The sequence below is a fragment of the Sebastes fasciatus genome, chromosome 3 (assembly GCF_043250625.1).
Source record: "Sebastes fasciatus isolate fSebFas1 chromosome 3, fSebFas1.pri, whole genome shotgun sequence".
Taxonomy (NCBI): Eukaryota; Metazoa; Chordata; class Actinopteri; order Perciformes; family Sebastidae; genus Sebastes; species Sebastes fasciatus.
The window spans coordinates 32,847,736-32,873,739 of NC_133797.1; the positions used below are offsets into that span (position 1 = coordinate 32,847,736).

A 26,004-nucleotide genomic window follows, 5' to 3' on the forward strand; every position below is an offset into this window, starting at 1 on the left:
CCTGCAGCCACTTTCCCCTCTGCTCCCTGCACATTTTGTGCCTTTGCCTTAGTGGCCAGCCATCCTCTTCTCTCTCTCTCTCTCTCTCTCTCTCTCTCTCTCTCTCTCTCTCTCTCTCTCTCTCTCTCTCTCTCTCTCTCTCTCTCTCTCTCTCTCTTGTCTAGTTTGGAGTGACCTCACAAACTTTTCTATTGTACTATGGACGCAGTAAATTGCTTGTGTACAAGCAACATGGTTAATAATGTTTCCACTTGCCACTGTACCAGAGCTGTACAGTATATATGTGTATTTTGGTTCAATGTTCTGTCACTTTAAAATATGTGTGGTTTCCTTTAAGGGAATGACGCACCTTACGTTCTTCCAAGTTGAACTTGACCGTGTAAGTGATAAGTTACGTTTACAACGCTGTGCATTTTTTTAAGAGAGTTTTAATTTTGGGTTTATAATTTGGTTTATATAAATGTATACTGTATATACTTAGAGGAGTTGAGACAGCGACAAAGACTTTTGTGTGATTGTAGATTTGCAAATTCATTATATCTGTTCTACGAACAACCGCATGTAGGCTATTTTGCTAGCCAACTACCAAGTCGTCAACCTATTTCAAACGTGAAAATGGCGGGAAGGAAGCTGCAGTGGTTGCAATTGAAACCGCGAACACCAAACTATACAAATTTTAAGTTATACATGTGTTTTTCATGTGTTTTTTTTCTCAAGTACCACTATGCTAAAGTTATACACAACAGCTGTGTGCAACACTACCCTGTCGAAATTCACGCACTACATAAGTAAGTACATAGTGTACACAATGTACTACATGGAAGTGTACTAAATTTGAGACAGCCTAGTAAGTAAGATATGTATGGAAACAACAAAATATAAGTACAGAAAACACATCACTAACGTAACATACACCTGGTTAAAAGTCATGTGTTTGTTGGACCCATCTATATCCCCTCCCGCCTTAAGCAGTCTTTCTCACTTTTTATTCTACATCACTAGCTCTGACCATAGCATATTCACGACGATGCGTTTACACTGCATCAATACAGACTACATGCCATACATATGATACACCAAAGCACGAACGGCACTCTTATTGCATGCTAAATGCCTTGCAAATGATTAGCTAATTCTAGCTATTCTGTAAAGCAAAGATAGCCATGAATCGTGACGGGTGGCCAAAGTATGATGTCATGAGCTGCACATCGCCAAGCCATGTCAACTCAATACATAAGATCTGTTTTTTTCTTTCTTCATACATGCACATGTATACACCACCACAGAGCACAAGTGATGTGCTGAAACAAAGTGCCTTTAATGGTTTCTACACTGATTGACTTTTCACATCAGCAGCAAAAGCACTTTTGTCTTCTTCCTCTCTCCTACATCCTCCCTGGAGAGGAAATCATCAAGGGAACTGATCTCTGCACAATCCGATAGAAGAGTTTCAGTGTGACACCCAAATCTGTTCTCCCGCTCGACGGTCCTTCCCAATCCTCCTCTGTCTGTCATATGTGACTCCATTATTCATGAAGGATTGTCCCGGGGCTTAACAGTATGCAAACTTCTGGCCAATTTGCATATGGGCATTGGACGGATGAGTGTGTACAGAGTCTGTGCTTGTGTGTGTGTGTGTGTGTGTATACAGACAGCTTGTGCAGTAAAATACAAGGCCTATGACAACTGCAATCAACTCGAAAATGTCAGAAAGAAGGGATGATTGCGCGAATGAACCGCCTGAGTTCTCCTGTTTCAAGAGCTACGAAAACGCTTACTTCAGCCTTACTTTCCAGTGCATGCGTGGGAGTGTGTGATTGTCTATGTCCATGCACGTTGGCGTGTGTGTGTGAGCAGATTTCTTTGGGGTTTGCTCGTCAAAGATGACAACTCTGATTGCAAGAACAATAGAAGGTAAATATAGAACAGAGGAAGGCGAAAAATGAGAACAGGAAAAGCCTGGGTTTTCTGAACAACATAATTTGTTAAACATTAGCATAACAAAAGAGCAGTCAGGGAGCATGATGGGAGCCATGTTAATACAGGGGAACTGTGCTGTAGCAGGGCGCACCTTCAGCCTCCCAACACCAATCACATGTGTCTACCTCAAACACCTAAGCAGGGAGAAAAGAAGGGGAAAAAAATCCACATCCAAGTGTTGCTGGGTACCGTTAGATTTGACATTTCCATCATATTTCTGAGATCCAATCAAGAAGATTGGATTTTGTGTTTTTGATGCATGTTACCACAGCTGGAAGAGCAGCCTTGTGGTTAGAGAGGAGGCGGTTACTCAGCGACAACGCATTTATAATAGCTAAATTTGGATTGAAATAAATTCACTTCAATGAAACTGCCACAATCGGAGGAGGCGAAGAAAGAGGGGGATTATTTGACATGTGAATTCACACATTTGACCTGCAGCATCTTTGAGGAAACAAGAGAGTCCATAAAGAAGGGAGCTATCATATCAGCTGGGTTTCACAATTCAAATCCTCTGCTTCCTCTTTGTGTCCATTATGCCACAAATGAAACTAACCACAACAATGGTAGCCACTGCAAGCCTCCAGCGCGTCTACTTTCACGAGGATGCACAAATGAATTTTCCTGAATAAAGTTGGTGTGACCTGGTATTTAGACTGCAACTGTGTGACTCAATAACTTGCAATATTTTGTGTTATTCTGTGAAGAATGTACTTTTTGGTAACCACATTTTTTTTCTCACCAAAAATGCCTTTTTGGTAACCCCAAGAACGAGTTGTACTGAAATGTGAGTTATACAAGACTGTAACAAAAAGCAAAAGCAACAGTGATGATACTGAAAGAGCAACATAGCCAGATCCAGTCCCTTAAAACATAGCATCTTTTGGCTGTTTTTGCCTTCTGGCCTATTGTAGCTACTGTTAGTGGAGAACTTAGTATCTCAGCTTCTTCTTCTCGGTGGATTTCTACCAGCATGATTGTTGAAATTTGGTCCAAAGCATCATCACTCTGCTGCTGTTTATGTCAAAGATATCCAAACTATTTTCTGCTGGCAAACTTCATTATATTAGCTCTAGCAATATCTCCAAATGACTTCATATCATCTACTGTTCGTTTGTCAAGTTATCTTTGGGGTAAACCACCAAAAAACATCTCTAAAAACAGTATCCTCCTCCTTTTCCTTCTAGCTCACCCTGACCTTTGACCTGGAAAGCAAAGAGAATCACCTTCCGAAGCATCCTGCATTTACTTAAATCTTTATTCTGCCACTCTTCCTCTTCAACTTGGACTATTGTCCTTCTTCATCTCTTCCCACTGACATTGATCCTACTATTAAAACGTCCACACACACACAATGTGGCTTTGACCACATCCAGCATCTGTTTTTGAAGATATGACGGCAACAACAGAACAATGCAGTTTTCTTTCTGCATATCAAGAGCTCTCACTTAATAGACTCTGGCATGACTGGATGATATGGTCTGCCTCCATGGTTTGCCCCAATCCCCATCTTTCTGTCACATGGAGCTGCATTATGCATGACGGTTTAACAGACAACAGAAAACAAACTTGGAGCAGCGAGTTGCCACTGAGCGGCATCGTACGGACTCTCTTGTTCCCTCTTCCTCCTTTGGCTGTCTTCTTTTTTTGGTTTTGTTTTCTCTTGTTTTCTCTCTGGTACGTTTGTTTCTTGTGTTTCTCATTCTCCCCCTTGAACCTACTCTGTCTCTCCTCTCAAAGCGCGCCCTCGCTTTGCCTCCCCGCGCTGTTTGAGAGGCTTATATTTAGCAGCATGAGAACGGGGCTCTCCAGGGCAAAAGTATTTAGCATTATGCTCCTGACCCACATAAAAAAAAGGTGGGGAAATAAACCTCTACATTGAAAACTTTGTTCATTCACAGCCTCATATTCTCTTGCTTGAGCTTACGAGTGTGTGTGTGTTTGTGTTGGCGCAGTGTGTGAGTCTCCACGTGCTGCGAAGGCTCACGTTGTGTCACATGGATCTTAAGCCTACAATTACCATTTGATCCTGTGATTGGTCACAGCTGAACTAAATCGACTGATTGGTGTGCAATCAGCACACACACACACACAGTGTCCATTACATAATACACACCCTCACACACACACACACACACGGACACACTCATAATTAGCAAATAGTTCAAATAGCCCTTTACCCTGCTCTTTCAGCTAGCTTGGCACAATAATTAGCAACACGAATGCTGAAATGTCACCTGTGCTGTGTTTGGTGCGTGTATTGTATATGGGCTTTAGCTATAGTGGAGAGTCATATAGATCGCCTGCAGCCACTCTGACTAGTACTCAGATCCCAGCACTAGTCAGACACACACACACACACATCGACTCCCACCTGCACACGCAGAATCCGTTTTCAGTGGCAGTGGAGGAGAAGATGTGCGCCGTCATCCACCCACACACTTACCTTCACTGATCCACTGAAATTTACAGCACAAGTACCACACAAGTGCTTCTATTTCTCTCACCCTCTCACTTCCTGTCTCTTTGTCTCTCTCTGCCTCACACACACACACACAGACACAGCATTCTGCTCTCATTCTAATCCAGTAACCACATCAATACTCGTATGTGGTCGATGCCCAAATCGTACAGGTTCAGATTGCCATGAAAGCCCCGAGATATAACCGCTGCTTTTCAACATTGTCAGTTTCAAGACTTTTGATCAGACTCAAGAGACGTGGTGGATTCTGTTTTAACCTGCTGCAGTTTAAAAGAGCTCGATGTGAGAATCAGAAATAGCTTGTTAACAGTGACATCTGTGGCCGTTAAGTCAACGTCAGACAGCGCCCTGTTGCTCGCACTATGTCTACGAGCGAGCATCGGTCAAAGCGGTGAGGCGACACACACAAGACTGAACGTGATTGAGAGCTAAAATCACAATAGCACTACAGTCCTGTTTTGCAAGACGGGCTTCACTAGATATAACATTGTTTTTTTTTGTGTTAGCGTACTCCATTTCTAACCGAACGTTAGCTATGATTGTACACTGTCAGCCCTGTAGCGGCGCTGAAAAGAGTAAAGGCACTCTTGAGCATGCATGACGTCACATCCGTTGGATTTTCCCAGAAAAAAATTGCCCAGATTTTTTACATTAAAGCAGTCTGCAGGGTGATAGAGGAAACCCAGAATGTCGTGGAAGGTCTCACTTTTTAGGTTAGGGTCCGACCTGTTCACACATTGGCAATAAAAAAATGATTAAAAACGTTTATACATGTAAAAACTCACATACAGTCCCTTTAAAGCCCAAAGCCAATCACGGTACAACCCACATTTTCACCTTTCAATGGCAGTGAAATATTACAGTATGCAAACGCTGGACACTATGGCGGCATAAATATGCAATGCGGTAGTGACGATAACATTCGATAACAACAGCTCTGTAACATCAATAACGCTTCAATTCAAGTGTAAGTATACGATTTCACTTTGCTAGGTGTAATATATTTTTTCAATTATTTCAAACTTTATGCTTTAGGGCGTAGCTACCTTTTGATTGACAGGTCGCTACCATGGCGTTGTCCGGTCTTGGAGTTGTCTATGTTTTCGTCTTACAACTTTAACCCTTTCACAGTGTGTTTTCAGTCCATGAAAGTTAATTATAACCTTTTTGGTCGCCTAAAAATGTCTTATTCAGTAGTCGGTTGTACTTTGCTCCACCCTCTTGTGTCACTTTTGGTTGCAAAAAACTAACATGGCAAAATGCAGAACTCGAGGCTTCAAAATGGCAGTCCACAAACTAATGAGTGATGTCACGGTGACTACGTCCACTTCCTATATACAGTCTATGTCTGTTTAAATTTGCAACAAAGATGGCGGGGCATCCAGAGTCGTGTCTGTGATATCTATTGGGAAATAATTTGTTTATTCCCCTGTAATAGTTTCTCAGGATCATTTGTTGCAAGAGCAGTCACTACCAAATTTACATTCAGCAGGTCATGACCTTCTTCAGCTCAGAGCGGTGGCTCACAGCTCTGAGCTCCAAGTTTGACTGTCTCAAGGTTACAGACAGATAAACAGTCTGTTTACTCGTCTCTGGGCTCCGTGGTTGACATGTGGGAGCAGCGCTTCTCACAACTTCTACACACATTCGCAGGAGAAAACAAACACACAGACACTTAGATAATGTGATGCCTTTTGCTCCAGACATCTCCAGATGCTAGTGTCTTACTGATTGACTGTAATCACTGTGACCTGAAGCACATATCACGTGACCTCTAATTAGTTGTGCACATTTATGTATATGCGATCCAATTACAGCTGAGCACATGGTGTTGTTTAGCAGAGAAAAGACCATATTTGGGACAACCTACTTTTGTATGCCAGCACGGATTAAATACTCCTCTGAAAGCTGTTACCAGAATTGAGTGTGGTGATGCACTGTGACTACTTTCCTATACGTATATCACTTGTATTGCTCAGTTCTCCTTGACTTCAAGCTACAATAAACCTCCAGCTTAAGACATCGAGAGTCTCCTGTTGCTTCTTCAGTCTCCAATTAATCTGCTCACGAGATTTCCATCACGATATCTTCTCACCTCACTCAAGTACAGTTATTATTTATTATAAAGTCATGAATTTACACATTTAAAGCAGCATGATGTAGATTTTGTGATATGAATGTAATTCGAGATTGATTTACGTCACTTTGGGGTCAACATCTCTCATTTTAACAGACTTTAATGGCTTGGACTGAAAGCTCTACAGTGTAATGTGCTCTACTGTATGTGTGGTAAACTTAAAAGCAGGGGCAGCAACATTAGCCTCGAGTGTAAGTGTGGGCCGGGCAGCGGCTGCCACAGTCTCTTAGAGGACGTCGCTCAAAGCTTTTCTCAACAACGATTTAGCAGACTCACTTAAAGGCGGCACAATTTGAGGCGAAGATGTTTCTGGGGGAACTCCATTGATTTTACTCATCACAGGGAGTGAAAATTGTTCACGGTTCAATATCTTTTGTGGCTCTAAAGGGAGGTTTGTCAAGTCTGAGAAAATTATGTCGTCTGGGTCATCTCTGATTAAACTAGGAGATTTATAACAAAAAGCTTGCACTATGAGTGTGGACTCGTTTACCAGGTCAAATGAGAGAAGCTTTTGATTTGCATTATGGGAAGTGTAGAATCCAGCATTTTTTTGGCCTAGACCCACACTAAGGAATAAAAGTCAGAATATATCAGTCTGCTGAAACAATTTGACCACTATTTTTATAAACTGTCTCCCACCGAATGGACGCACTAACACTAAATGTCTGGAGTATCGTAAATTCCGGTTTAAGCAAAAAATGAATATGTGTTTGGAGTTTTGTCACACCACAGAAAATGTGTTATTAACCACCCAGCCAAATTGAAATAAAAAATTAGGTTTCCAAATTGTGCAAAATGATTACATATGTACAATTATCTGCTGCGTGCTACTTTTGCAGAATGTTAACGCGCTATGCTCTATGCAGAGCAAACCAGAGACTTCCGCCGGTCGAGCTAACTAACGGTTTAGCCCTGTGCTTACTCGATCAAATTCTGATAGTGAAACGAGTCATTTTGCGGCAGTTGTGACGCTCAAAACTATTTATCCACCCTTTTACAGCCATAACAGTAGCGACGGAGTAGGTTATGGTGCAGCTTATGATGTAAGCACAAGTTTAACTAACTTGGTTTTGATTGGCCAGTGAGCCCAGTCCTGGAACATGCACATAGCACACTCTCATGCGCAGCCCGAATTACAGGCACACAGAGAAGGCCGGTGGTGAGAGACAGACAGGCTGGACGGCCGGTTAAAACTTTTTGGATTGTTGAAGGCCCAGTGGGATTTGTCCCGTACGCCAGATGGCCGGTACACCACTCGATATGGTAAGTAAGTGTTGTAACTGGTGACTGAGTGGGAGAACCACTGATGCTATGTGCTCTACTTTTTATATAATGTTAGGGGAGGGGTTATGCTAAGGATGGCTCCAGTGCGTCATTGAGCCAAGATTTCCGACTGTTTCAGGCCCGCCCAAAAAATCCTGAACACGAAAATAAAGACCAACAGTTCAATGGTCTAACTCCACAATTCAGTACTATATAGTTCACAGTGTTTTCATGTTTTCAGCCATGTATATCGGTTTAGAACCAAATCTCAGATTTTCCTTTACCCGGACTTGAAATGTTTTAAGTTGAGCAAGAAACTTCAGTGATCCTGAGTTGTATGCCTCCCCCATCATTATACAAAGAGACAGCATCAAAAAGAGACAGAGGGTCTGGGGGAAAATAAAAGAAATCTGTGCAGTTTCTGGTGTAAAAATCAGTTTGAGCTATCATAAAGATACAAAGTCAGTATATGTCAGTCGAGGAACTCGTCCATCGTCTGTTTGTGGCTAAAAGTCTGAGGCAAAATTGAGGGAAAAAGAGAGATGAATATTCTTTTATTGTATCTGAACAGAGGCTCGTGGGATGGCGCGGTGGTATCTTGGAGTGAGAGAGAACACAGATGCTCTGATTTTTCAAAAAAGCCGCTTCACACTCCAGGCAAAAATCACGCCACACCGCTCCCACACCCTGGTGCCTGCAGCCCCCATCCAGTCCAGTGCCTCCAAACAAACACACAAATAAACACAGTCCACCTGCGCATCTGTCACACGTGTTAATTCTGTGCCTGTTGTGTTAGATACAATCATTAGTGTCTCTCTTTAAGCACAATCTCTGATCCAAAATGTAAACAAAAGGATAGTGCTACCTGATCCCATCACCCCCGAACTGACAAACAACTCTCAGAGTAAAAGCCTAGGAAACATCTGCAGACATATTGTAATTGTCGTTGTTATCATCAATCATTCTTGTCAATACGAGAGTAAAACAGGCCTATATTTTCAATAATGACAAACTGAGAAAAGACGATGGGGTGACAGAAGTGGATCTCATCTATACAGGCGCAAATGACACAGGATGGCCTGTATCTATACGTGTGATTATGTGCATCTGCTTGTGTTTATGCTGCTTCTGTGTGTGTGTGTGTGTGTGTGTGTGTCTGTGTGTGTGTGTGTGTGCTGCCCAGATATGTGGCTCAGAGGCAGCCATGTCGTAATGCCACTTAACTGGAGGACATCAAAGAGACAAGCCCTGGGGGACAAGACATACATGGAGACGGAGCTTTGATGAGGATGTGAACCAATGTTTCATTATTAATAATATCCCACTGCACTGACAAGAAGGCATGGCCGCTGTGATGCAATTCAGCATCTAGACTAATAACATTACTGTGCCTCACATTTTAAACTGATTTAGTGAACGAATGTCAAAAATAAAGAGAGGCTGAATATTCATTTCGGATTCGCTGCATGTTGCCAAGAACTGGTGACCTACAAATTACAAATCTGTACGGACGTTTAATTATTAAAGATGCTTCAATAAGCATTTTAAAGCCTTGGATGAAAACGGTCTGGGTGAAAAAATAGTGAAAACTGTTTCTGTTCTTGTGCATGAATAGGGGAAGCCATTTAGAGAGGATGTTTTATTCGGTTTTGTGCAGTCTTGAAATAAGGACAGACTCTCTGTACACTGTATCTCTCACTGCTCTACGGAGGACAAATATAGTGCCCGTTGCCATGGTTATGACAGAGAACACATCCACACAAACGGAGCGGTGAGACCACGAGGATACACACCTACACAGCTCTCCTCTCTTTCAATCCACAAACACCACGTGTAGATGAGGAGGAACTATATGTATGTGTGTGTGTGGTTTGAAGTCCATTATGTGTGTGTAGTCGTGCGTGTGCATGATGAGCACCTGTGGAAGTACAAGTTGAACACAGACTCACCGTCACAGTGGGGATGGCGGTGACTAGGGAGTAGACGAGGACAGGCGGCGCCTTGCTGTTGTCCTCCGGTCCTGGGTACGGCTTGGAGTAGGCTTTGTCGAAGCAGAAGAAGCCCTGGATGTGCACGGGGAACGTGTCCGTGTACTCAAAGTAGTATGCCAACAGAACGGTCCCTGCCATGATGACCAGCTGGAAATAAAACATATTGGTTCCAGCTTTAGGATTGGATTCCACAAGAAGAGTGTAGGAGTTGGGGAAAAAAGAAAAGACAGCCGGAAAAAAGAGAGAGAAGTGGAAAAATATTGTCACGGATTTGAAAAAAAAAAAGAAAAAGAAAAGATTTTTTCCTTCACAGAGCAAAAATGATGGATGCTTCGGTAATGTGTAAAATGAATCAAGTGTGCGTGGCGAGATAGTGAAGGATGAGGATGAGAGGGAGGGAGAGGGAGGGAGGGAGATAGAGACAGAGGGAGACAAATAAGGAGAAGACAGATAGAGAGGGGGCAAAGAGAGAGCACTGACAGAGATACAGAGAGAGAGAGAGAGAGATCCCTTCAGCTGTGTCAGTATGCAGAGTGGGAGGGTAAAGACACAAATGGAGACCGATCAAAGAAAATAACGCTGTATGGTGGAAGAGGAGAAGAACTGAACGAGGACGGGAGAGAGGTGGGAGGGAGGGTGAGACACAGATGGGGTGAAAAAGAGCAGAGCGGTGGAGAAGATGAAAAGAGAGAGAGAGAGAGAGAGAGAGAGAGAGAGAAACAACACTGGGAAAAGCAGAGGGTCGGAGAAAAATGATGTGTGTGTGTGTGACTATCTGCATAACTTAAGTTGTACCACTCTACTATTCTGCCATTTAAAATACCAGCTGTATGCAAAGCACACGCCATGACGCATAAAATATGATCTTCATAACTATTTAAAAGAGCTCATAATTAAAATGTATCACAGATTGAATGTGAGAGAGAGAGAGTAAGAGAGGGAGAATTAAAAAATACATGCTATTCTGCACAGATGAGACAGATGCACAAGTACTAATTATTCATTTATACTCTAGTAAACAGCACTCTAACTCCTTTGCCCAGTACCCTACGGGAGGGGAAATAAAATACAACTGCATAGTAAGCTTCTTTAACAGAAAAAGGTTTTTTTTGTGTAATATTTGTTCGCCCTGCGGGAAAAGGCCTGACACAAAAACTACAAGTTAAAAAAAGGAAGTTTAAAAATAGCGAAGCTGCTGATTAGTTTCATCCTAATCTGCAGGCTGAATGTTTGCTAGATGAACTTCTATTGTGTGCGAAGGACAAATTTATCAGCACCAAAACACGAGGAGCCTCTGCTGGCAGGATGAGCTGCTGGTTGGAGGCACACGAGGCGGGAAAGAAACAGCAGTTTGGCAGCTGTTGGTTACGAATTGTTCTGTTACGTTAAAGGGGGTTACAATATGTGTAGCATTTGAAGGTTAATAATACAATATCATTGTAAATTACCAGATTAATAATAGTAATTATTAACTAAACAAAAAAAAGATGTGTCAGAGCCAGACACCAAGCAAGGAGGTGGGCTGAATAAACCTTTCTCACAGCAGACATTTTGACTTGTCTGTCACAGGTGTAACTAATGACATTATTAAGTGGTGCATTGCATTGCAATAATTGCTGGAAAGGAGACATCCTGTCTGCCATTAGTTCCACTTGAGCTCCTCCTGCTATGACAGACAGGTCACAACGTCTGCAGTGAGAAACGTCTGTGAATGTGATTCATTTGCTAGCGATAAAAGAACAAGAGTTCTCTCATGGCGACACGATCAAGACTCAGGTTAGCTAAATTTAGTCAGAGAGCAAAAACACGTGTTAAGTCCAAGATTTAGTGTTTTCACAAAGAGGAAAAGATGAACAAGTGATGCTAATCAGTAAACAACATCAGTCAAATACATATTATGAAGAAGCTCATTCACTGTCAGTATACTGGGAGAGCCTTTCTGTCTTTTGCACATAAAGGGTTTGGGCAAAGGTTGACTTTTGATACATTTTCAAATTGACTTTTGACATTAGAAACAAGCAGGTCCTGCAGTTCCTGACAATGTTTGTTGAAATAGTGTAGTGCAAATGAATTAAAAGGGTGTGTTTAGGATGGTACATTGTGGATATTTGCCTTAAAATGCGGTCCTCTGTGTTTAATTCCCAAATTACACCAAGTGATATCTATTGTGAGTGAAGCCTTTCAGGTACAGTGTGTATGATTTGGTGGCATCTAGTGGTTTGGTTGCAGATTGCAGCCAACTGAGTACCCCTCCGCTCACTCCTCCCTTTCCATACTGCGGTAATGTCGGCCGCCGAGTGCAAAATTCGCCTCGCTCAGAGGTCATCCTTACCATAATAACATTACTTTAGGAGCAACAGAAATCAGACGGTGGCTAGCGGTATCACAGTTTTGAACTCTGCAGCTCACGTTACCTCAGTTTCACAAGCGTGTCGGAGAACTACGGTGGTCTTCAGGTAACGTAAAAATGCAAAAGGCTCTCTAGGGTCAGTGTTTGGTTTGTCCGTTCTGGGCTACTGTAGAAACATGGTGAACTCCGTGAAGAGGACCCGCTCCCTATAGTAGATTTGAAGGGCTCATTCTAAGCTAAGGAAAACACAACGATTCTTAGTTTCAGGTGATTATACTAAAGAAAACATACTTATTTATATTCCATTTCTGCTAATAGATCCCCAAAATCCTACACACTGGCCCTTTAATGGAATAGTTTTGGGAAATACACTTCACACAATTCCTTTCTTACCGAAATTTAGATGAGAATATCAATTCCACTCTTGTAGATGCATTAACTACGAAGCTGGAGCTGGGAGTTGATTAGCTTAGCTTAGCTTAGCATAAAGACTGGAAGCAGGGGGAAACAGCTAGCCTAACTCTGTTCCAAGAATAGAAAAATCCACCCACAAGCACCCCTAAAGCTCATTAAAAAACACATTGCATCTTCTTTGTTCAGTCTGAACTCAAACTGAAAAAAAGACAAGTTGTGAAGTTTTATGGGGAGTTACACTGGTTGCCTGGCAACGCACCAGTAAGACACCATGCTGGGTGACCTTCTCATCTCAACTGGGAAGCACGTTTCCTAAAATGTCAAACTATTCCTTTATTTTTTTGCTTTTAATGTGACTACAAAAACATTCCAAAACCATAGTTGTCTAGTTGCCTAAACGTTTTTGCACAAAATGTAAAAACTGGCAGTGTGTTGTGTTGTAATAGTGGAGTAATGTAGTGTTCACAATTTAAATTAACAACTTGTTATCTGTGTTTGTGCTGATTTTGTTGTTATTTATTTAAAACGATATTTTGAAGGACTTTGATGGAGAATCCTCTTGATGCTTTACGGCACTAAACAGGAAAAGTCTCACAGTGGCAGATGGCTGAACAAGTGAGAAACCACTGAGAGAACCTCCTCCAACATGTTTATCCTCCTTAGCAGAATGACAGAGTACCCCAGAGTGCTTTAGGGAGGCGAAGGGGAGGAACTTGTTACACGTAACACATCTCACACTCTTAGTACACACGGAAGAGTGATAATGAACATGAGAGGTTGACCTAATTCAAACTCTATACATTACATCCTCTGCTCCGCTGTAACATCTGCTTCTCTGTGTGACAAGTTAAAAAAAAGCTATAAGTGTAGTACTGTTTATACTTTACCAAAAACAAAGTAAGTTCATAGTAAGTAATGATGTTAAAATCTATAATGAGCTTAAAAAGATCATATATTACATCATACATACAAGGATTGTCTAAAACCATTATGGGTAAAATAGTTAAAACCTGTCATATGTTGTTTAAAATGGTTAAAACGTTATTCTTTTTTTGTTTTTTGTTAGAAGTAAAAGTGGTGATATGTGATCTACACGATGGTGTCAATCTAGGATCCTGAGATCGATTACTTTTGTCTCCACCCACATAAATTGCGCACTTCCTCATTAGAGTAAAGGTCTCGCTGAAGAAACGTCACCATCCCTCATGATTATTTTCTCTCCATTTTTCAGGTATGTTTTCGGTGTTAAACAACGTTAACATGACTGTAATAATCCGTTACATGTCATGACTTTTCAAGAGACTTTGTGTGACATTTAGTAAATTACAGTGTAGTGTAGTAAAATGTGTGTGAGCGAAGTCCCCGCCTGGTTGCATAGAGCGGCCATGGCCGTACTTCGTGAATTTACATGTACACATATTGTTGTATGTTTTGCACTGTTGTTGCTATAATAATGTTTCATGCACTTTAGTGATTTGTATGAAAGTTTATTGCCTTAAGCTACTTTGTTGTGACAGTAATATTAGAAAAGACTAGAATGGCACTCGGAGAGCGCAGACCTCCACCAAGGTGCCTGACTTTAAAAACAGATCACAGCTCACTGCTGGCGGTACCGTGAGGTGGTCGGCTTATTATTAACACGTAGTGTTTCTGTGTAACGTAACGGCGGATGCCTCTCTCATTCAGCAGCCTTGTTATGTCTGTATAACGTTACACTATGTTGTCTCTCATCCCGTCATCTACCGCTTTTATCTTTCTCACCGCGGACGCCCAGCAGCTCCCGCACCTCAAAATCTCGCCACACATCGACACACGTATCTCTCTGCTCTCAGAAGAAGGCGGGTCCATGCGTCATCAACAAATTCCTGAATTCGGATCATGATCCGGATCGCCACCAAAATCTAATGGATTGTTCATTGCAGGATTCATTGTAATCCTGCTAACAGACAGACAGACAGACAGACAGACAGACAGACAGACAGACAGACAGACAAACCAACGCCGGTGAAAACATAACCAAGGGCCTTGAAGGAGGTAATAAGAAGTATGGCTCAGGTAAATACTGTGAAAAAGGTTATTTACTTTCTATTACTCTCTAAAAAGATGCATTTCCCGTTGTTGTATTTTGTAAATCGTTGTATTTCTGTAGGGGCTTAACATCTGCCACGTTCTTGTTTCCTTTACAGTCACTGAAAATCTGTGGATGAGTCCCTTTAAATCAAATAATTGATCTGTACGTTCCCATGGCAACGTGAAACCTAATCTATTTGAATTTGTTTGTGGCTGACGTTGTACTATAGTCTCTGCACTGAGCATCATACTGGAGGGGACGATGTGTTCGGTGACAACACACGTGCCCCGAGGCCCTTAAAAGCAAAAAAATGAGGGACACAAAAACACACACACATGCACACACGATGGCGAACCATCGAACACCTCCAGCTTGTAGTTTATATATAGTCCAAGAACAACGAGCAGCTCCATGTTTTTCCAAGGTTTTTTCCATCTACATGCGCTTTGTGTGTTTGAGTTCGTGGGTGGGTGTGTGTTTCCATGTGTGTGTTCGAGTATGTCTGCAGGCATGTGGGTGCATTCCCATGTCTGAGGAGGAACTCTGACACGGGCACGCTGTGTTGAACATTTCTCTCCATCATCCGTTCCTCTCTTCTCACCGAGCTACAGAAGGCTTGAGGGAGGGAGCGAGGGAGGGAGGTGTAGAGAGGTGGGAGGAGGCGAGCGAGGGAGGTCTACGAAAAAACCATCAAAGTTTAAACAAACATTTGAAGGCAACTGCGGAAAGTCTCCCTGGGAGATTACGCACGTCGTTTTGCATCTACTTTCGCACTAAAAATCGTCTGCGCTTATTGACGACACTGTCAGTCTGAGAGTAGCAACCGTGTATGCGGAATAATACATGAGGAGACACAAGTTATATTCATGCTGGGACAAGATTATCACAGTAAAATACTAAAATACAAAAGTTCCAGTAAGTGGAGTCGACTAACGTCTTATTTACACAAACAGGAAACAGCCTCCCTACTGAGGATGGGCTTTAGAGCTCTTATATGACATTTCATCTCACTTCCCTCCCACATGAACAAACTTCCTGCACACTCTGCAGCCAAAGCCAGTTTGTCTAAATATTAATAAAGGTCAAAGCAACTTCAAGTTGATGGTTTCTAATTAGCACACATCCTGCTCAGGTCACCTTGGACTATTCATTTGCATAATACATTATTTCTGAAGTATCACGTGCATGTTTAGTATGAAACTACTGACAACCTTAAGCTGCAGGAGGGTCACGGAGGGTCAAGACAGGCCGTCATTGATCTGTCACATGACTAAACTCCACGCAGGCTGTTTATTCACACACACATGGCAGCTATCTTAAAGCCTCCCACACAGGTGTTTTCAGTTATTCTGGCTAAGTAGACGTGCAGGTTGAAGGTGGGCCGGAGCTTTGATGGGAATTTATGAGGTCACAAATCTTAATCTACTAATAAAAATGATAAAGGTGTTATTTGTCCCGCCCTAAAGGTCTTTGCACTCATAGTCCATATTTTTCGTATGCGTTTTTTTTTAATCTTTATGATGTGACAACTCTTTGGTTAAGGTTTGATTAGGTTTAGGCACAAACACAACTTTGTTAGGTTTAGGGAAACATCGTGGGTTAAAATGACCTTTGTCACCATGGTTACAATAATAAACATGGTTAAGTTTATGAAGTGATCGTGGTCGTGGTTAAAAAAGAAACGTTGATTATCAATATGAGATGAGAAACAGCCGTGTTAAAGTCTGATGTTTCTGTTGACCCATCCACCACGACTTCCTTCCTATGCAGACTTTGTCGCTCGGTAATAACCTCAGTCACCTCACTTCTTCCTTCTTCCTCATTATTACTTTGTTTGGCTTTGTTTCTCCTACAATGCAAAGAAAATATTAACTAGTCCAGGTGGTTGCTTGTACTGCTAATTTTACTGAAAATCAACACCCTGAACATTGCATTGTCTGCACATTGTTTTCATACACGAGTCTGTATAGATGAGAAGTTCTGTCGCTCAACTTCCTGAATATAAAACCATAGACAGCTGCTCCCGGCACACAAGCACAGGAGTTGATTGATTATCATGTGATTGTGGTGTGAGTCTCTATTGCTCCGGCTCTGTCTAGTTCATTCAGGTCCTTGTATATGCAGTACATGTGTACCATCTGAGATGAGGCTGAGACCACAGGTGATCCCCCCTCTGCCCAGTCTTATTCAGGTGGCAACCTCCGGGTCTGAGAAGTGAAGCCAATGTTGAAATGACTTAAACTTGCATTCTTTCTAACAGCCAGCAGGGGGCGACTCCTCTGGTTGCAAAAAAAAAGTCTGATTGTATAGAAGTCTATGAGAAAATGAGCCTACTTCTCACTTGATTTATTACCTCAGTAAACATTGTAAACATGAGTTTAAGGGGGACAATAGCTAGTTTCAAGTCTTCTTCAATACAGCATGATGTTCATTTAGTAAATTATGGTCCAATTAGAGTCAGATAGACCATAAAGCAGGGGATGCTTTAGGGCGTGGCTACCTTTTGATTGACAGGTCGCTACCATGGCGTTGTCCAGTCTAGGAGTTGTCCATGTTTTCGTCTTACAACTTTAACTCTTTCACAGTGTGTTTTCAGTTCATGAAAGTTAATTATAACCTTTTTGGTCGCCTAAAAATGTCTTATTCAGCGTTCGGTTGTAGTTTGCTCCACCCTCTTGTGTCACTACTGGTTGCAAAAAAACAAGATGATGATGGCCAAAACCAAGATGCGACGGACAAGGTCGAGGAATTAAAACCGTAGTCCACAAACCGATGGGTGACGTCACGGTGACTAAGTCCACTTCTCATATACAGTCTATGGTCTTATTGGGTAACAGAGATTGAACACATCGTGGACAGAACAATCTGAAAATATAGACAATTTCCCAAGTCTACTACTTCCCAACACAAAATGACGACCTCTGACCAAAAGATGCGCTAAACGAATGCTTAACTGGTTTATTATATATATATATATATATATATATATATATATATATAATACAGCAAGCTAAAGACCCAGATGTTCATTGATTCTAAATACTTGAGGATTCAAATGGGATGCTCATGTTGCTCTGCGTCTGCTGGGCGTGTAAGTAGACAGTTTAAGTGGAATAAGTTGTAATAGTTCAGTGGTACAAGCATTAAATCAGGTTTATCTGTTCTTGTGAAATGACAGAAAGGTCATAGACTTTTTTTTCTAATTAAATATCAAATAAGACTTTGCCCTTCAGCTCGGTCTCTTACTCTGTTTCATCTCAAGAGATTTGGCAGTTTGAGATTAAGACCTCACAGAGTATCAGACACTAACCTCTTCTGTTTCCTCGTCTTCTAGCAAATCACACACTCTTATCTTTTCCTTTTAAAATCAGCGGTACACCAGTCCAGCAATATAAAAGACAATGGCTTCTGTCCACTCATATATGTTTGAAAAAAATCCTAAGAAGACGTATGCTTTTCAAGGATGAAGACGCCACCATGCATGTTTGAAGTCACAACATACAGAACTATGCAGTTTCAAAGGCTCGCGGATCACAAACTCCCACTCAAACATAAACCGCCTCTTGAAAATGTTGGTCACACTGACAGTAATACTCAGATGTACACAATCTGATGCTTTCTGCACTTCAAACCAGATCCTGTTCATATCACAGCAAAATGCAGTAACAGGTGATTTTGTATGAGTCGTACAGATTCGGTAACTCACAACTTAAAAATCTGAGGTGGTTTCACCGACAGGCATGATAAACGAAGCATTACACTGTAATGCAATGAAACCCAATTTGATCTGTCAGCATACATTTAGCCACAGGATGAAACCAGAGTTTACAAAATAAGGCACATTTAAGATGATGACCCCTCTCTAGCTGACCCAGTAAACTAAATGGGCTTTTCAGGCCTTGTAATTAAGATGTAAAGCTCATACCTCTGCACTTCAAAGCGAGTAAAAGCAAGGAAATCAAAGAGACTAATATGGCACTGATGTGACAAAAACAGAGGGAAATCTTCTGCCCTCAAAAGCCCTTTAACCAGAGAAGGGGAAAAATAAAATGTGACATAATAATAATGTGTTATGGGAAGGGAAGAGGGCGGTGAAAATAGATGTAGGCATCGCTAATGTCTCCTGGGGCCAAACTGTGAGCTTGCACATAAGTGTTGCATGTCTCCCCTTGGCCTGTGTGGAGCGGCCAGATGGCAGGGAAGTCAACTGATAAAGTCAAACATGTTTACAGAGGGTGAGAGTGTGTGGACGGAGGCTGGTGTTGAGATGACAGCGCCCTGCTGGGAGACGCCGAATGTCACACTGCTCAGGGTGAACAGCACACATGCTGCTTCGTTTTGCTCTCAAAATGTCTGATGTGTTTCTGAAGGAGAACAAACGTATGAATGAGTCCTATACGGAGCATCCGGGAGGCGGAGAAACTCAGGATGCGCTGCACACAGCAGCACATTAGAAAGAGCCGACATTTTAATGGATTTCTTAGTTAGTTACAGTTATAATATATATATTTATACTCCAGTGTCATGCCAAACATTTGGCCAGTCCAACATTACAGGACATTATCTTCATAAACAACATTATATTTTGCTCTATATACTTTGAAATAACATAATTACGTGAACATTTTCAAATAAGTTGTACACCGAATAGCAGAAGAGAGAAAAGGAAAGCTAAACAAGACCAAACTTTACTCTAATTGAGGGCTTTTTTTCCTCATCTCGTGGGCTTCCTCTGAGTAACTGGTTAATTTAAATGTTTCATTTGTGAATAGCCAACTAAGTTTTTGTGCATTATCCATATTTACAAAATCAATTTCTTTGATTTTTTCTTTATATTTTACAAAACAAAGTGGTTGGTTCCCAGTAAAAAGGACAATAGATACATAATTAAATATCAACAAATAAAACCAGTTGTCTAGATCGTTAAGATGGCACATTGAACAAACCCGCTTTTCTTTTTCCAGACTGAAACTGTTCAGTTAACACTTTTACTTTAAAGGGGACATATTATGCTCATTTCCAGGTTCATACTTGTATTGTGGGTTTCTACTAGAAGATGTTTACATGCTTTACTGTTCAAAAAACACATTATCTTTCTCATACTGTCTGTATGAATATACCTGTATTCACCCTCTGTCTGAAACGCTCCGTTTTAGCGCCTGTCTCTTTAAGAGCCCCTCCTGAAAAAGCCCTGTTTGCCCTGATTGACTTGTGAGAAATATATGGCGCACCTCTGCAAAGGTAGATCTCAAGCCGTGGGTGAATATTTAGCATTTATAAGCAGTATATAAACATGTAATAAAGGGTTTTTAACACAATAGCAGCACAAGGACATGTTTAGGTGTTTATTAAGTCAGGGATAATGTACAGCGAGCGGGTCATTGTTGTGAAATAAACAACGACGCAAAGCACCCTGAAGGGGTTTATTTCACAATAATGACCTGCTCGCTGTACATTATCTCACTTATTACACGTCTACTTACTTAATAAATCAATAATTTGACACAAAAATGGTCCTCTAGAGTCCAACATCAGAACTGCATCCATGGCAACGGCCTGTTATAAAGAAATAACAGACCGTAGAACGCCGTGATTGACCAATCAGAATTGAGTATTCAACAAATCTGTGTAATAATGTATTATTACTTCTTCTATGAAGACATTTTATATCATTACACCTGTTGTTATTTATTATCTGTTTATACACCAGCCCCACTAATGGGTGGGTGCCCACAGGAGGAGTTATAGTTGTTGACGAATACATCAATAAACACTTATAACTGACACTTATTGGGATATAAACCTATTATTAAATGTTTTTAATGCTCATGACAGGAGGACTGAAAGTAATGTGTTGCCAAACATTGAATGGTATCAACTGGGCAAATAAAGATCTCTGCTTTTTTCAATCATATACAACATTATTCTCCCTACTTTTATTTTACTAAATCTGTTTGTGCTCATTAATCAGCCTCAAAATTAATTGACAAATTTAAAACATCCTCACGAGAGCATGGTGAGATAAGCACCGAAAAACGTGGCATCACCAACAGCACCACTTCTTTCATTAGTGTCAGTCAGGTTCGGATTCACAGAGTTACTATCCTGACAGCGTTCAGCACTAAAAAAGCTCCCTAAATTAGCATGAGATGAGGCTGCGACACCTCTCCTCCTTTTTCGTGTGATTTGGTTTCCTGATGAGCTCACATAATCACGCTCGCTCACGTGATTAGAGCTGGGGAATATCTCACAGCAGTTGAGTCTTTGATTTTCAGCAGATGATTATAAACACACACACAAATACACACAGTCAGAAGTAAACTGAAGATAAAAGAACAAACACACACCACCCTCACACATTCACTCACTCATCTGCATAAATAACATGTAAAATGATGGAACAAAAAACCTGCATATCATAGAATCAACATGGATAACAAGCAAATGAATGGGCTTGACTGCCGCCTGGTGTCACCAGATTGTAATGCAACACACTGAGCGAGACGAGTGCAAGATAGATGAGCTGACTGATAGGAGAGAGTGGACGAGCCAGAGGGGGTAGAGGGCTTAAAGAGAGGACAGGGAGAAGAGGCAGAGGGAAAGTGGAAGAAGATAAACAGACGGATAAAACCGTTAATGAGACATTAGTATATCACAGAAATACAGCAGGGTGAAGCCGAAGCGTGCCGCTGGGAAATAAAAGCCGAAGAAGGCAGCATAGAGAGGAGAAAACAAAAGGGCATAGGAGGTGAAAGGGAGCAAATGAGGATGTATGAGAGCGTGAAGTGGAGAGAAAGGTGAAACACAAAGAGGGAGAGGGAGAGGATCAAAGCAGGCATTCATCCCACACGCCCTCCCCCTCTCGCTTCTTCTTCCACCTCTTTTGTTTGTCTGGGTTTATTTTATCTTTATCTTAAACTCATCAGCTTCTTTCCCCCCCTTCCGTTATCTGTCAAAAAAACATCTTTACCTCAATCATTTTCAAACCCACGCTCTCTTGTCTCCCCCCATTTCCCTCCACGTCTCTCAATCATCCTCGCTGTCAAAACCCCTATCTGCTCTCTCACACTTTGTCTCTCTGTATCTACAGTATATCTGCTTCGCTTCCCTTCACCCATTCTTCCTCTTCTCCCTCTTCTCCCTCTTCTCCCTCTCTCTCTCTCTTTATTGCAGCAACAATCGCATAATTCTACAAAATCCCCAGTCCTCAAGCAAACATGCCCCCGCATCTTACAAACAGAAGAATAAAAGCAGATGCAGGCTCGCACACAATACAAACATGCTCCCTGAATAAAAAAACCTACAGTGCAATTAAACGTTTCATTCCAGAGCTCCCTGCTTACACATATAAACAAGTATTAACGTGTATTCATTTTCTAAATAACCTATTGCCTGATTTGCATTCCTATTTCTTTTTTCCAGAAATAAGGAGGATTGCTGTCATTCTAATGTGTTTTTTTTTGCAGCACAGGCAATTAAATCATTTCACTGACAAGTTTGACTTTGATGTAATCTGTCCTTGAGCCGGAAAGGATGTTAAATTCATAATTTGTGAATATTAATAATATAGTTATATAGCTGAGATCATTCAGAGCAACACATGAGCAGCAGCACTGCAATCCTGAATCCTACAATGTAGCTAAGAAAGAAGAAGCAAGAGAGAGGGGCAAGATTATATCTTACATAAGCAATTTTATTTTAGAGACTTACTCCAGCAAAGATCTTACATTTCTATTTTTCTGATAAGATAATTCAGCCACGGCGCCGCAGCCTAGATAGGCGGCTACTTTATTGAATATCCGTGGATGATACGAGCCTATATTGTGATATATATATATATATCTTTACAGGGTCTCTCATCCCTCCCTTCCCCCCTAAAGTGATAACAGGTGGGAAGCAGCCAGCTAACAAGTGTTTCAAACATCCATCCAGAGTGCAGAGAAATCCCAACGCAGCAGACAGGCAGGCAGGTGCTATTCATGGAGTCTGAGAGATAATGAGGCAGAAACTAAGGGAGAGAATAATGTGAAAATGAGCCGTTACTGTGTCGTTGTGGCAGTGTGTGTGTGTCCGTGTGTGTGTGTGTGTGTGTGTGTGTGTGTGTGTGTGTGTCTGTGTGTGTGTGTGTGTGTGTGTTGAAGAGGGAGGGGATTCATGAAAATAATTTGTGTGAGCATTTTCATAAATTGAGCCTGAAAACCAACCAGAGAATGAATCAATAATATATTCCACTAGAAGGTAATGCGTTCAGGGACGTGATGAATAAGAAAGAGGTTAAAGATAATCATTAGTGGTATATTAAGAAATGGCTTAAAGCAGCTGTGGGTAGAAATGGAGCAAATACTGTATGATCAAAAAAAGTTATTTTTATACAACGGTCACTGACAGTAGTGCATGAGACAGGTAATCTGAAAAAAACGTGTGCTTCTGTGTTCTCCGGTGAAAACAACCAATCAGAGCCGGCTGTCAATCACTCGCCAACTCCGATCAAACGGTCAAACTAGGCAGCACTGATCAAATATAAATCAATATTCTGTTACAATAAATGCCTATTTCTCGCCTCAAATGTTTTCAGAAACATCTTGAAGTGTACTGTTTAGATGTAAAATGAAAAAGTTTGTGACCCGGCAGCCATATTAAGATCAGTTGAGGAAATACCAAGCACCGCCCACCAGCTGGAGCACAGCCAATAGGAACGCTTTCTCTCAGAAATGACCTGTGATTGGCCAAAGTCTCCCGTCTAGAGCCTGAAAACAGAACCAAGAGGAGGTGCAGAAGTCTAGTTTTCTCTCAGAGCACTTGAATTACAATATGCTGAAAGGTTATTATGGAATTTTTGCCCAATGATGCCACAAATATTCTGCCTACTGAAGCTTTAAAGGGCCGCTGTATGAGAAGTTGAGCTGCTTCTACATTTAGATTTAGTCTAACAGAAGAATTTGTGAGGTAAATCTGGAGTTAGTATGGAAAGAAGCACTACTAATAGTTTAGTAAGCATGTTTGCTGCTTAGATACGGAGGAATTGTGAGTACAGTTTGGTTGGGGGTGTCTTGGTCTTGGCACAAGTGAAGCTGTTTGGAACAAAATATCTTTAGAAAAGAGTAAACACACGCAACAAATGCATTGCTCGGAGGTAGAAGATGTACTGAGGCAGTATCAAACCCAGCAGGGAATATGGATGAAGTAAGCACATGCAGAGAGGAAGATGCTTTGTTGTAGGGAACTGTTAGGCCTGATGCTTTCAGGATGCTGTTCATTATTGGAGCAGCCGATGCCGTGCTGCCTTCACATCTAAACCAAAAAAAACGGTGAAAGACGCCAGTAGCCGTCCGTGCTCACACAACAACACTTATAATGTCGACAAGCAAGGTAAGGTGATTCCTGGAGTTGCACTGTAAAGCCTAAGATCAGCAAGAAGACGATGAAACACAACAGAAGTTTGGTCTGTAATCGTTCAGATCAACCCGTCTCCAAGAAACTATATTTATACTACTAATTCTGCCAAATATTTCATGTAGGAAATGTTGTTGGATTATGTTCAAGGGTGATGCTTTATCAAAGGGCAGTAGGGAGATGAATATGGTAACACATATTCAATGTCGACATTTTGGCCGCTAGCCTCAAGCAGAGATGAGGAGCGGGCTACAGAGGTCTGGCCTCGTAGTCTTCAGCCCCAACCAACGCTGACTCAGACACAGTGACATCACTTGAGGCAGATTTTGCACAGCTCCCTCTGGAGCCACGAAAGGCTTGATGGTATATGTCCACATGGGCGTTTTTTATCACGAGGGATCGCATCACTTCCCAGCATTGGACGCTTGATGGGCTGCCACAAGACACAAGACGAACGCTTTCCTCGTGGGCTGCTGCTCCCAGCTTTCAAACCGGTACCAACATGGTGGCTCGTTAAGAAACCTTCTACTCTTATATCACGAAAGTTGTTCACCGAAATGTGTTTCTGAAAACATTTTATGTGAGAAATAAGCTATGCAGTTGCTGAATCTGTCTTTATTTTGGATCGACGAGACTTAGTTTAAAATTTTCTAGGGAGTTTCCAGAGGCGGCGAGTCGCGTCGGACGCCCGTGATTTGCATAAAGTAGCCTAGACCTCAACTTTATGCAAATGAAGAGCGTCCAATGTGACGCCCTGTCTCTCGAATTGCGCCGCCACGCTACCAGAATGCATTGCACGGCTGCTTACAAAGACAATGGATTAGAAGCGTGGAAAGGACGGAGGCTGTGGACATGTACCATTACACAGCTTTTTTTCACATACAGTATGCAGTAGCACTCGCAAAGACCAGATTGCAACCAACTGAGTACTCCTCCGCTCACTCCTTCCTTTCCAACACAGCGGTATTGTGAGACGCAGAGTGCAAAACTTTGGTAATGCTGTTCACCTTGTTCAGAGGTCATCCTTACCATAATAACACTACTTTAGGAGCAACGGAAGTCAGACGGCGGCTGGCGGTACCACGGTTTTGCACTCTGCAGCTCACGTTCCCGCAGTTTCACAAGCGTGTCGGAGAACTACGGTGGCCTTCAGGTAACGTAAAAACGTGAAAGTCTCTCTCTGGAGCCAGTGTTTGGTTTGTCTGTTCTGGGCTACTGTAGAAACATGGAGGAGAAACATGGCGGACTACGTGAAGAAGACCTGCTCCCTATGTAGATATGAAGGGTTCATTCTAAGCTAACAAAAGCCTAACAATTTTTAGATTCAGGTGATTATACGCAGATGAAAACATAGTTATGAATATTATATTCCATTTCTGCCAATAGATCCCCATAAATGCTACACGCTGTTCTTTATAACCATTAAAAAGTAAAATCCTGCTTTAGTTGCTACGAGCAACTATTGCATTGCAAGAACTTGCCAGATATGTTAAACTCAGCTCAACTAGCACTTTACACCCAACAGTTGAGCCAAAGTCACAGCTCACACAGAGGAAAACTAAAACAGAAGAAGGAAAAAAAACACAATAGAAGAGAAGAAAAATCGGAGTGATGATAATGAGCAGAAGTATTTTAAGATCTCGAAGGTCTCAATAGTGGCAGAGAATCAGATAGTGGGCGGAAGAGAATTACATGGTTTTAGTTTTAGTTAGTTTAACAACATCTCCTCGGTATGTTGATAGAAAATGAAGATGGGGCCGAATTACATTTCCTTCAAAACTTATTTTGCTGTTGCAAATTAGTTGTATATGTAAACTGAGACCTATGCACCACATTTTTGCATGAAGCATAACAAGTCAATTATAGAAATATAACTGAGCAGGCACCGATTAGGGCAACTATAGGGAACCTGGGAAATGAGAG

At 41.6% G+C, this 26,004-nt stretch overlaps 1 protein-coding gene across 4 annotated transcripts in view; it reads right to left on the bottom strand.

The window, feature by feature from the left end:
- Window positions 1-26,004, bottom strand: part of plppr2b (phospholipid phosphatase related 2b) — a 56,090-nt gene that overhangs the window by 20,660 nt on the left and 9,426 nt on the right. For 2 of the 4 annotated variants that reach the window (XM_074630428.1, XM_074630429.1), the window contains exon 3: window positions 9,812-10,000. In XM_074630428.1, coding sequence (XP_074486529.1) covers window positions 9,812-10,000 — 189 coding nt within the window. Of the gene's footprint in view, window positions 1-9,811; window positions 10,473-26,004 lie in introns of those variants that run through there. The other 2 variants (XM_074630430.1, XM_074630431.1) reach the window with 2 other exon arrangements.